The sequence below is a fragment of the Heloderma suspectum genome, chromosome 4, assembly GCF_057233095.1.
Source record: "Heloderma suspectum isolate Gila_16-S chromosome 4, 16-S_ref, whole genome shotgun sequence".
NCBI lineage: Eukaryota > Metazoa > Chordata > Lepidosauria > Squamata > Helodermatidae > Heloderma > Heloderma suspectum.
Window position 1 is genome coordinate 227214351 of NC_139461.1, and position 13652 is coordinate 227228002.

The following is a 13652-nucleotide window of genomic DNA, read 5'->3' on the forward strand; positions in this document are numbered from 1 at the left end:
GGGCACCAGGTTAGGGAAGGCTTCACTATGGCAATGCATCTGAATGCAGCCATTGCCTATGTGATCATAAGGTGCCACGGGGCTCTTGAATCAGGGCCTCTAGAAGCCTTACCTCCTGTGCCACCAATGCCTTGGTTCCTGAGCCAGAAAGTCAGGCTAGGTCAGCCTTCCCCAATGTGGTGCCCTCTGGATGTTTTGGACTACAACTCCCATCATCCCTCACCATTGGCAATCTTGGCTTGGTCTGATGGGAGTAGACATCCAAAACATCTGGAAGGGACCACATTAGGGCAGGCGGGACTAGGTTTTGTGGATCGAGGCTGCCTTCTCACTTGCAGTATTGGCCCGAATACTGCCAGCTGATCTCATCAGCCAGTGGAGATAAACTAGGCCTTATAAAACCTTTCCAGCAAAGCCAGTTCCTCAGTCTAAGCAACTCATCATTTCAAGTATGGGAGTTGTAGTTCAGCACATCAAGAGAGTACCACGTTGCAGAAGGCTGCCACAGGGTATAAGGGAGTCCTATTTCTCCCCTTAGTGTACTGCTCCAGACCATTGTGGGGAATGGCAAGCCTCTTAATTTCCCAGTCCAGCCACTCCTTCTGCTCAGTCAAGAGCACACCTCACATTTCTTGACTAAGTGGAGAGAGAGGGCTGGATGAGGGACATGGAAGGTGTGCCCTGGTCACTCATTTCCCACAACATGCCAGTCTGTGTATTCATGTGAACACACCCTGGGGGGGATGTGGGATAGAGAGGGTTCTTACGTCTCATGGCAGTGTCCCTGCACATAGGTGTTATGCCTGCAGTGGAATATGTCAAACCCTTGATCACTTTCCTCATTTTCCTATTAAGCCCTTCTGAGATATTGTGCTCTCTCGATTCTTCCCTCTCTCTGGCTATTTCTTTATATCTCTCGTTTGCTTGCTTGCTTGCTCTCCCCTAAAAACATAAGAAGAGCTGTGCTAGATGAGACCAAAGGTCTAACTAGTCCAGCATTCAGTTTTCTACAGAGGCCAACCAGATGCCTATGGGAAACCTGCAAGCAGGAGTTGAGGCAATAGCTCTCTCCCACTGCCTCTTCCCAGCAACTGGTATTCAGAGACATGGTGGCTCTGATACCAGAGGTAATATATAGCCATTGGGACTAGTAGCCATTGATGGCCTTCCTTATCTGCCATGAATTCATCTAATCCCCTTTTAAAGCCATCTAAATTGGCTGCCATTGCAATAGCCTGTGGAAGTAAATTCCATCATTTAACTATGCACTGTGTTGAACTATGCACTGCCCGCCGGAGAGATTCCACTGTGTTCAGACTTGCCTCCTTCTGCACACACATCCTGATTCATTCTCCCTTGATGTTTTGATTCATTTGGATGGCTTTGACTCAACTGCCACCTTTATGTAGCTGACTACGGAATCTAATTTCACTCCAAACCATCTGGCAAATGTGGTTAATCCAAATGACTGCTGTCATCTTGCCCAGCTGGTTTGGATTTTCTTGAATGTAGTGGTCAAAAGGAGCACTTGGTAACAGCTGTTTGGGCTAAAAACAGCTGCTCAATAGAAGAACACTGCTGGTCTCAGTTGCTGGCATATTCACAGTAAAGCTGTGCACAAATGGCCTCTCAAAATTCTCTACCCTGTTTGCGGGCAGAGAAATTGGGGAAACAATTTCACCAAATTTCTCCAGGGGGAGGAGAAATTCTCCAACATTTTCTCACAGGCAGGGCTCACCATTGGCAGGGCTTGTAGCACAGCTTCTTCCTTTTTTTTTAAAGGGTTTTTGTTTTTTACTTTGCTACTGCAAGTGGGAACAGCATCAACTGTGTTGGCAGGCTGCTCCCCATTTTGCGTCCTCCATAGTACAGGTGTGAGGGGTGGGGGCAGTGTCGTATCCAGCTTGAGGGAAAAGGTGGAGCTAGTGCTGTGCCAAGATCTGCCTCCAATTTCTGAATTTTTCAACCCTCATCAAAGACGCTTCCATTTTTCTGCCTGTTCCCCATGGTGTAAGATAGCTTAATTTGAGTGTATTTTGGTGGCGTTTTTGAGCTTAAGCACTGTGAGATGCCTGAGGGTGCTGTGTGTGTGTTTTCTTTCTACTACACATCTTCCGTTCCATTGCTCTGCAGTCTCCCAGGCTGCTTGTGCTTCCTGGAGCTTTTCTACATGAGGCTGTTAATTGGCTGTTAATCTGTTGTAACTACTTTAGGTTTTGACGCAAAATTGAGATCTGAGCATTGTACAAGGAGTGTTTTCTCTCCTGCTTTTCCACTACATAACCTCTAGGTGGCATCGTGGTATAATGGAATAACGCAAATACAAAAGAGGAAATCACACTTTCATTTGCTTTTACAATTAAATGCCACATTTTCCCTCCTCTAAACAAACTCTCCAAAAGTGTTGGTTAGGCACGGAAGCGAAACTGGAGGGTCACAACGTTGTCTAAAGAACCTGTAGACAACCATGAGTAGGGAATGAAGAGATCATGATAAATGCCTCATGTAGAAAAGCCCCTGATATGAAAAAGCCCTGTGGGAAGAGTTAATTCATGATATCTTCCCCTGGGCTTTAACTGAAGTGCAGGAAGCCAAGGAGGCTATAGGCTGCCAGAGAAATGATTGTACAATGAAAGACCACACTCTCGCACACATTCCTCAGCCACCGCATAAATAAGGCAAGCACAAGAATCCAGAAAGCAACCCATGAGAATTTCTCTGAAATTTCCTTCTCCTTTGAATTCTCTTTCTATCAAGTTGAATCAGAATGGTCAAAAAAAGTGGGAGAAATTTTCGGTACAGTACTAATTTACACCCCTTTATGGATCACTGCCTTGTTGTGGCGAAGGGGCTTGCGTAACTCAGTGAAGCCATAAGCTATGCCATGCAGGGCCACCCAAGATGGACAGGTCATGGCGGAGAGTTCTGACAAAATGTGGTCCACTGCAGAAGGAAATGGCAACCCACTCCAGTATTCTTGCCAAGAAAACCCCATGGAACATATCACAAGGCTAAAAGATATGATGCCGGAAGATGAGCCCCTCAGGTCGGAAGGTGTCCAATATACTACTGGGGAAGAGCAGAGGGTATTTCCAAGTAGCGCCAGAAAGAGTGAAGCGGCTGGGCCAAAGCCGAAAGGACACTCAGCTGCGGATGTGTCTGGTGGTGAAAAGAAAATCCGATGCTGTAAAGAACAATATTGTTTAGGAACCTGGAATGTCAGATCAATGAATCAAGGTAAGCTGGAGGTGGTCAAACAGGAGATGGCAAGACTGAACATCGACATCTTGGGAATCAGCGAACTAAAATGGACAGGCATGGGCGAATTTAATTCAGGTGACCATCATATCTACTATTGTGGGCAAGAATCCCTTAGAAGAAATGGAGTAGCACTCATAGTCAACAAAGGGGTGGGAAAAGCAGTACTGGGGTACAATCTTAAAAATGATAGAATGATCTCAGTATGAATCCAAGGCAAACCATTCAACATCACAGTAATTCAAGTCTATGCCCCAACCACTGATGCCGAAGAAGCTGAGGTTGATCGGTTCTATGAAGACCTACAACACCTTCTAGAACTAACACCAAAAAAAGATGTCCTCTTCATCATAGGGGACTCGAATGCTAAAGTAGGAAGTCAAGAAATCACCAGGATAACAGGCAGGCATGGCCTTGGTGTACAAAATGAAGCAGGACAAAAGCTAATAGAGTTTTGCCAAGAGAACACGCTGATCATAGCAAACACTCTTTTCCAACAGCACAAGAGACGACTCTACACATGGACATCACCAGATGGTCAATATCGAAATCAGATTGATTATGTCCTTTGCAGCCAAAGATGGAGAAGCTCCATACAGTCAGTAAAAACAAGACCTGGAGCTGACTGTGGCTCAGATCATGAGCTGCTTCTTGCAAAATTTCAGCTTAAATTGAAGAACGTAAGGAAAACCACTAAACCATTCAGGTATGACCTAAATCATATCCCTTATGAATATACAGTGGAGGTGAGGAATAGATTTCAGGGATTAGACCTGATAGACAGAGTGCCTGAGGAACTATGGACGGAGGTCCGTAACACTGTTTAGGAGGCAGCAACGAAATCCATCCCAAAGAAAAAGAAATGCAAGAAAGCAAAGTGGCTGTCTGATGAGGCTTTACAAGTAGCTGAGGAAAGAAGGGAAGTGAAAAGCAAGGCAGAAAGGGGAAGATATATCCAACTGAATGCAGAGTTCCAGAGAATAGCAAGGAGAGACAAGAAGGCCTTCTTAAATGAACAATGCAAAGAAATCGAGGAAAACAACAGAATGGGAAAGACTAGAGATCTCTTCAAGAAAATTGGAGATCTCAAGGGAATGTTTTGTGCTAAGACGGGCATGATAAAGGACAAAGAAGGCAGGGACCTAACAGAAGCAGATGAGATTAAGAAGAGGTGGCAAGAATACACAGAAGAACTATACAGGAAAGATCTGAATGTCCCTGATAGCCATGATAGTGCGGTCACTGAACTCGAGCCGGACATCCTAGAGAGTGAAGTCAAGTGGGCCTTAGGAAGCATTAGTAACAACAAAGCTAGCGGAGATGACAGTATTCCAGCTGAGCTATTTAAAATCCTAAAAGATGATGCTGTTAAAGTGCTGCATTCAATATGCCAACAAATTTGGAACACTCAACAATGGCTGCAAGACTGGAAAAGGTCAGTTTACATTCCAATTCCAAAGAAGGGCAACGCCAAAGAGTGTTCAAATTACCGCACAATTGCGCTCATTTCACATGCCAGCAAGGTGATGCTCAAAATCCTACAAGCTAGGCTTCAGCAGTATGCGAACCACCGGAAGTACAAGCTGGGTTTCGAAGAGGCAGAGGAACTAGAGATCAAATCGCCAACATTCGCTGCATCATGGAGAAAGCAAGAGAATTCCAGAAAAACGTCTATTTCTGCTTCATTGACTACGCTAAAGCCTTTGATTGTGTGGATCACAACAAACTGTGGCAAATTCTTAAAGTGATGGGAGTACCAGACCACCTTACCTGTCTCCTGAGAAACCTGTACGAGGGTCAAGAAGCAACAGTAAGAACCAGACATGGAACAACCGAGTGGTTCAAAATTGGGAAAGGAGTACGACAAGGCTGCATATTGTCACCCTGCTTATTTAACTTATATGCAGAGTACATCATGAGAAATGCCGGGTTGGATGAATCACAGGTCGGAATTAAGATTGCTGGGAGAATTATCAACAACCTCCGATATGCAGACGATACCACCCTAATGGCAGAAAGCGAAGAGGATCTAAACAGCCTCTTGTTGAGGGTGAAAGAGGAGAGTGCAAAAGCTGGTTTGAAACTCAACATTAAAAAAACGAAGATCATGGCATCTGGCCCCATCACTTCCTGGCATATAGAAGGGGAAGAAATGGAAGCAGTGACAGATTTTACTTTCTTGGCCTCCAAGATCACCGCAGACGGTGACTGTAGCCATGAAATTAAAAGACGCTTGCTCCTTGGGAGGAAAACTATGGCAAACCTAGACAGCATAGTAAGAAGCAGAGACATCACCTTGCTGACAAAGGTCCGTCTAATCAAAGCTATGGTTTTCCCAGTAGTAATGTACAGCTGTGAGAGCTGGACTACAAGGAAGGCTGAGCGCTGAAGAATTGATGCTTTCGAACTGTGGTGCTGGAGAAGACTCTTACGAGACCCCTGGACTGCAAGGAGGTCAAATCAGTCAATCCTAAAGGAAATCAACCCTGACTGCTTATTGGAAGGACAGATACTGAAGCTGAAGCTCCAATATTTTGGCCACCTAATGCGAAGAGAAAACTCTCTGGAAAAGACCCTGATGCTGGGAAAGACTGAAGGCAAAAGGAGAAGGGGACGGCAGAGGACGAGATGGCTAGATAGCATCACTGATGCAATGAATATGAACTTGAGCACACTCCGGGAGAGAGCGCAGGACAGGAAGGCCTGGCGTGCTATGGTCCATGGGGTCACGAAGAGTCGGACACAACTGAACGACAACAACAACTAATTTACAGCATGTGAATAGTCTCTCAACTCATACAGTTTGTTTGAATTATAGAAGCCATCTACACGACTATCTGTTACAGCATCTACTGAACAAATCCTGAGGTTTTAGAAGGATTAGAGTAGGTTTTTTTTCTAACACTGTTTCAGGAAACCCTGAGGAAACTTGTCTGGGGTTCATTAGTTTAAAGATCACTAACAGCAGACAGCCTTTTCTAAAAGACAGTGTCAGGGCTGGATCTTGGGAAGCAGACTGAAGTGAGGTAGGAATTATGGGGCAAGCCAGTAGTCCAGACTGAAGGGCAATCCAGAAGTCAGGACCAAAAATACAGATACTAGAGCTCAGGAAACCTTATTGTTCAAGCAAGGCTCAGCTGGGACAGGAAGTCCTTTATACGCCAATGGTTCTTGTGAGTGGGCGGGGTCAGTCTGGGAGGTTCATCACTGAGAAGCTGCTGCCACACCATTTGATAGTTCACCACACTGAGGAACTGTGCAGAGGTCCGGCAGCTCCTGACAGTCAGCTCGCTCACCATGACTGGACTTCCCTTGCAACGTGCAGCTGCAGGGGAGTGTTAGAGGAGTTCTATTATAAGCTTCTAGTTCAAGCTGGGTCACAGTAAGACAGAACAGGCCTGCCCAGTGCCTTACATCAGCTGAGTCTGTGCCCCAGAACATGGCCACGAATCCTTTGCAGTTGAACTGTGGTTCTATAGTGGCAGATTGCAAGGGCTCCTGAGCAGACAAGTCATTGTTGAAAGGGAATCAAGAGACTTATACTTGTCAATTAACTTGATCCCCAAGTTGCCCCTCCAAATTCTCATAACATAAAATTGGAATTAGCAGTAAATTCCTGCCTTCAGATTTTGGATCAAAAATGTAATGCAACCCCTGCAATATTGGGTTGTTAGGAAATTTCACCTCATGGGTCTTTTTCCTATGCTGCTGTTGCAGAACCCAGAGTCAGAGAGACCACGGAGTGAAGGAAAAAGAGATTCTTTATTTAACGCGCGGGCTTAAGGCTGGAATCATTTCCAAAGGGCCAGAAGCCCCGAAATACATCAGCACATTGTTTTTATAGACATTGTGACACATATGAAACGGCTCCTCCTCCCCCTCCCGCATGGGGTTGCAGTCCTCAACATTTCTTCTCCTAGCACTATTGTTTATAATACAAGAACTGGGTTATAGGGTAGCCATGATAAGGAGAGAACAGAAGAGAACAGCAGAGAACAAGATATACAATTGTATGACCTTTGACAAGATAAGGAATTCCTGTGTCTCGTCAGCTTACAACAATATATTCAAGGGAGAAAGAGCTCAGCAAGAACATGAAGCATGAGACTGCATGAGGCTACTTAGTCTGACCCCCGATATGGCTGCTACACTGCAAGGGATATCCAGTCTTTGTTTACGCATTGTGACTTCCCACCCACAAGAATGTGCTTCCTCTTTGTTCAGAACACCTATGCTGAATTCCTCTATCTTACCTGCTGTTATGATGACGACAGCCCCTCTGCTTAGGTCCCGACACTGTCTCCATGTATCAGCTTCAAGGTCTGAGTCATCACTTTAAAACTCTTTTCCTTTCTGTCCCTAACTAAATATATCCTCCTTCATCACACCTCACACTCTACTCTGTTCTGCTTAGATTTAACCCATCAGCCCCACTTTCCCTTTTATCTTAGACATGTCTCCAAAGCCTTAGAAGCTTTCTGCATGAGGCTTTTATTGTGCGCATGTGATGGTTTACTCATGGTACTTTGCAGGTCCTTTACACAACGTTATCATCCTCCAGGGCCTCTCTCATGGGTTGCAATCATTACCGCTTTTTTTGTTAATGGGAAAAGTCTGGTATTTTTTCTGAATGGCCTCTATAGTGCCATAGAAATCTCATGTAATTGTGCAATTCCACTGTACCACAGAACCACCCAGTGGCTGCATAATGGAACATACAGAAAGGCAGAGAAAGACACCCCCCCACCCCAAGAAAAACATGTAAAGTAACCAATCTTAATCCTGCAAAGAATCTGGAAGTAGAAGCCTTGGTAGAGCTGTGGGTTAAAAGCTTCATGTAGAAAAGGACTTATTCTGACAGTCTTATTATCACTGTCTCTCCGCTACTTTGCGGCAGATGGACACATTGCATTACCCATCAAATAGCTGACCAATGGGAGCACCGAGACCAGTTCTGAGCTGCACAGCAGCCCAGGATGAAGGTACCTTGGCTAACATCAAATATAAAACTCTCTTCATGTAGCTTTCATTAGTTAGTATGCTAACTCTGATTGCTCATCATCTGGAACATCTGCTTTGAAGCAGCCCCCCAGATAATAATCTTAGGGCACAATCCTATCTAGATAGGCTGCCGCCTCTGAACTTCGAGGCGACCACCTATCCAAAGCAAAGCAGGAGAAGCACAAGGGGGATTGTTCCCTCTGCGCCTCTCCTGCCCTGCTTTTTCTGCTAGACAGCCGTTTTTTACTATCTAGCCGTGGGGGGGCGAGCAGGAGAGGAGGCTGCTGTACGACACACAGGATGTGTCATACAGGCAGATCCGCTCTCCCCGCCCCAGAACACCCCCAGCCCCGCCCCTTTTCAGCCACTCTGTGCAGCGCAGACATTGGGGGAGGTCGGTTTTCCAGGAACCAACCTTGGAGCGCAAGTTCCGAGGTCAGTTCCTGGAAAACAGCATATCCTATGGCCGTCTAGCCACTGTCTAGTGGCCATAGGATTGCTCCCTTATAGAATAATTTCAGCTCAGTCATTGTTCTGTTTCCCTTTCCCAACATTTGGAATGCCAATCAGCATAATGCCCAACATTCAAATTGCTACAACAGCTAATGATCTCCAATGCTTTTTTGCACTGGATTTTGTTCTGACCCATTTCAATGTGTTGTCTCACATTTTTGGAGGAAAGCTTGCAATATATCACTCATGCCTCATTTAAACAAACCACACAGCTCTATAGTATAAATATTTTGCTCATTTGGCAGTGGGGTTTTCAGTGTGTTTATGGGATTTCTTTAATCCCTAGTTTTATTAAAAGTCTTCTTATGTTGAACCCAGTTCTTCAATTCTCAGACCTCTTGTTCTTAAGTGAAGGCCACACAACCTTGAAAGGAATCACAATCAAACATTGTTCCCAACTTTGACTGGTTCTCATATGATTTCATTAACATCTTCATTTGCAATAACTGAGCTTGAACATTCCAGATTTTAGCAAGTTGACTATGTATATAGATATTTCCATATTCCCCCTAATAATACCTACAGGTAATAATATCTACTTCCCCCTAATAATACCTATTTCTGCCCAGACTCATATTATAAGGTAGCAGCATTTAAACAATCCTTTGTAAGCTTGTAAATTTTGTTACTTGTTGCAGGCCTCTCACTGGCAAAGTAATATCAGGGGCTATATATCATGTCACCATAAAAGTAAATGGCTTCCATTGATGTCTATGGGAGAAAACAAAAGGGCTACAGCTGGTGGTACTACTTCAGTGGAGACCAAACCTGACTGCTCTCCAGGACACTAGTGATCTTAGCGTCAGCAAGCAAAGAGAGATGTGTCAACTTTTACCTTGGCATTCTGTTACTGTAGCTTTTGAAATATCTCCCATATAAATTATTGGTTCCCACTGACTTCTGTGAGAAGACAAAATGGTAAAGAATTGCAAGAGGACCCAGGTGCAAGGGCACATCTGAGCAAAGCAGCTCTGAGCATAGACTTCGCAGATCTATTGCCTCTTACCTTGTCATCCTGGATGTCTACCCATGACTTCTTCAGGAAAGGAGAATGTACTGCTCTCAATGCCTAATTTGACCAAAATGCACTTAACTGAAATTTATACATATACATAGGTATGACAGGCAGTTGCATAAACACTTCTGCTCCTTCTCCAGCTTTCCTGATGCCTTAAAGGCATTACCCATTCCCCATATGGGGATATCGGGGTAGAAAGAAAGTAAATAGTGGTCCATTGGTTAACCACCCTCATGCCTGTTGGTTGCTGGGATTCTTACAGGGAATGCTAGAGGAAGTACACCTTCATGTAATTTAGAAAGGCATTACTCATGTTATTAAAACATTGTGCATATTCAGAACCACTCATCAATTAATTATACCTCTGACTATTAAGAGCATCTTGAGTGTGCGCTGTTTCTAAATTTAAAACACAGTGGACCACTGAGCCTCTAGGGGGGAAAATAGTCAATGCAGGATTGAAATAAGCACATTCCTGGAATAGTACATCTAGTCTGAAAACCATTCACATCTCCACTGCTTTATAATAGGAAGGAAGAGTAATTTCTCTTCTACAAGCTGTGCTAGTCTCAAAAGACTTCCTTGGTTGTTCTGAACTTCAGATGTCATTCAAATACAAACTCACTTGTTCATGATCTGAACAGAAAATGTAAGCCCAGCATAAAATGAGAAGCAATCTTGGGATAACCAGATATTGATTTGTGTACTTTTTTAAAAATAAAAACCAGGTTTTGATTATTTTGAAGCTAGCGCCAAGGAGAACATCAACGTGAGACAGGTCTTTGAGCGCCTTGTCGACATCATCTGTGAGAAGATGTCAGAGAGCATGGATTCAGAAGCTTCTAGGACTACTGCCGGGAAGAATGTGCGTCTCACATACAACCCACCCCCGTTGCAGCAGAAGTGCTCCTGCTAGTGCCTCAAAACCTCTAAAAAAAGCCCTTGCGGGTGGGAGCAGTTTATCATTATACACAGTCTTTAAAATGAGATGTTTTAGTACTGGTGGAGCTGGATACATTTGTTTGATGTCTCCAAAAGTCTGTTATCGCTTCTACTAATAGAATATAAAAATCAGTGTCAAGTGCAGCTAATGTTCCAGTGAAAGGTTAGGCTAAGGTTTACATATTTTATATATAGTCTCACATAGTTCTGAATTATACTTGTTGTTACTATAGTTTTGCTATGGGCCAGATCATCCAGATTCAAACATGATTTTGCCTCTGCTAACTCGAAGCCACAATTAAGAGTTAGCTATGTTTCAACGTCTAGTTTTAAAAATAAGGCTGCAGTTTGAACCACCTCCAAAATGGAACAGGGTGTGGGAGAACCAGGAAGGATTGAACCGTGTCCAGCCTCTAGTGCAATATATGTTGCACTAGTGGAAACCAATGTCAATAGCACTTGCTAGTGCGAAGATAAATCTTTCATGCTAGCAAGCACTATTGATGTTATACAAGTGTTGGTTTCCACTAGCGCAACGTAAATAGCCCTCGTGGCCAGACAACACAGGATCCTTCCTAGAATTTCCGGATTCTTCAGGAGAAAAGGAAACAGCATTGTTCTGCATGTAACCTCCTGTGGTCTCTGTGCCTCATAAGGAGTTATATAGCTAAAACACACTTGGAAGTAATTTAAATTGGTACCCTCCATTGAGGCAGAGCCCTCCTTGCTCAATCACCCCATGCCAGCCAGATTAGCATGTGTGAAAAGTAACTGTTGGCTGGCTGAAAATGCAGATTGCCAGAATGCCTGTAAGACAGCAAAGGGTAACTAACACCAGGACCAGGCCACTGGAGCATCAACCTATCAAGCAGGGTGCCCAATGTGTATAACTCTTAGGCTGCAGTCCTGTATCTGCTTACTGGGAGTAAGCCCCATTGAACCCAAAGTGACTTATTTCTGAGTAGGCATATATAGGATTGCCCCATTAAGAAATGACACAAATGTGGGCAAATTCAAGAGGGATGCATTCCTACATTAACAGCAGGAAATAAATTGTGCTACTTTTAACATTTTTTTCTTTTTTACCCATTCTGTTAGCCCCTTTTATCCTCTCTGCTCCCCACAGCGTGCTCTTTTCTTGCTCTGCATCATCACCTGCCTCTCTACATCAGGAGTGGACAACTTATGGTCCTCCAGATGCTTTGGCCTACAATTCCCATCATCCCAGCCAGCATAGCCAATGGTGAGGGATGGTAGGAGTTGTAGGCCAACAACATCTGGAAAGCCACACATTGCCCAACCTTGCTCTAAACTCTGCTGTCAACCTTCCCTCCTTTTCTTTATATTCCACGGCATACACACTCTTCTCTCTGTCTACTGCCACAGGTTAACAGCACCACATCTCTGTTCCCACAATACTTTTCCTTCAGCCTCTTCTTTTTGGTTCTATGTCCCCCCCCACTCAATTTTTAGTCCTCCTTCCTATGTTTGGTATCAACAGTACACAATGCTTTCATAATTCCAACAAGTTACACACTGAGGAAGCCTGTGCCAAAGCTGTCATAAGCTTCAGAATTCAGGGGGAGGAGGAGCAAAGCAAGTACAGTGAATTAGACCTTCTTCTGCTCCCACCTTTAGGGTGCAATCCTATGGTCGCTAGTCAGCGGCTAGATGGCCATAGGATAGGTCAGTTCCCAAAGAACCAACTCCCACCCCCTCCTGCGCCGCCTCATAGACAATGCGGATCGGCTCCGTGCTCATAAGAGCAGCGCAGAGAGGCAAAAACGGGGTGTTCCCAGTGGTGGGCTGGGGCAGGGAAGTCAGAAATCTGGTACGACACATCCTATGTGTCATCTGGCCGCCACTTCCCACACTCCGAGGTCCCACGGCTAGACAGCTGAAAGCAGGGCTGGGGGAACAAGTAGAAGATCCACTCCTCACCGCTCCTCCCACCCAGCACTGGATAGGTGGTCGCCCCCGGGGTTGGAGCGACCATCGATCTTGATAGGATTGCTCCCTTAGTGGCCTTAGAGTGGACTTCAGATGTTCCACAAAGAAAAGGACTTCCAACAATGGGTATTTTGAATTCCCGCAGATGCTGCATTAGCCTACGGGCCTTATGTTAGGCATGCCTGCTATAAAGAAAGGATTTTAATTAGGCCAACAAACCCCAGGGACAACAGTATTTTTAAAAGCTTGTGAATATCCAGCTCCTGATTAAACAGATATCACAACACTCTGATCATGTTATGTTCTTCGGGGTACCCCCCCCCACACACACACGAATGGTCACTTTTAGAAGCTCTATACCTACTCAAATAAACATTGACTAGCTTCAGAATTCGGGGATCCGAAAAGCTTTGGTTTGTGCACAGAATACTCTTTGGATTCTGGCCATGGTTACACTTGGGCTGCAAGGCTAACAGTGACTGACTCCCAAAGCTGCTCAACAAGTTTATGGATGAACTGCAGCTACTCCTCCTCAGGTGGATATGCAGACTGCACTGCATTCTGTTTCTTGTTATCAACTTTTTGCACTAGTTGAAGTGACATTAAGGGCTTTTCTACATGAGGCATTCATCGTGTGCTTGTCATTCCCTACTCACAATTGTTTACAGGTTCTTTAGACAATATAGTGACCCTCCAGTTTTGCTTCTGTGTCTAAAGAAAAATTTTGGTGAGTTTTTTTAGAGCATGGAAAATGCAGTATATTATTGTAAAAGTGAAAGGAAGTGCTTTTTTTACTTGTTTATTAATGTTATTCTGCTATACCACAGTGGCACCTAGAGGTTATGTAGCTGAAAAGCAGGAAAGGAAATGCTCCTCATGTAGTGTTCAGATCTCAATTCTGCAACAAAACAAAGTAGATGCAGTGGATTAACAGCCGATTAATGGCCCCGTGTAGAAAAGCTCTAGTTCA

The 13652-nt window shown here is 44.4% G+C and overlaps 1 protein-coding gene across 2 annotated transcripts in view; it reads left to right on the forward strand.

Annotated features, from left to right (window-relative positions):
* The window catches only part of RAB3B (RAB3B, member RAS oncogene family), a 92816-nt gene extending 79775 nt beyond the window's left edge, over positions 1-13041 (forward strand). Inside the window, exon 5 of one of the 2 annotated variants that reach the window (XM_084848262.1) lies at positions 10537-13041. In XM_084848262.1, coding sequence (XP_084704388.1) covers positions 10537-10706 — 170 coding nt within the window. In that variant the 3' untranslated portion in view covers positions 10707-13041. Of the gene's footprint in view, positions 1-10518 lie in introns of both variants that reach the window. The other variant, XM_084848261.1, reaches the window with a different exon arrangement.
* Positions 13042-13652: the final 611 nt, after the last annotated feature.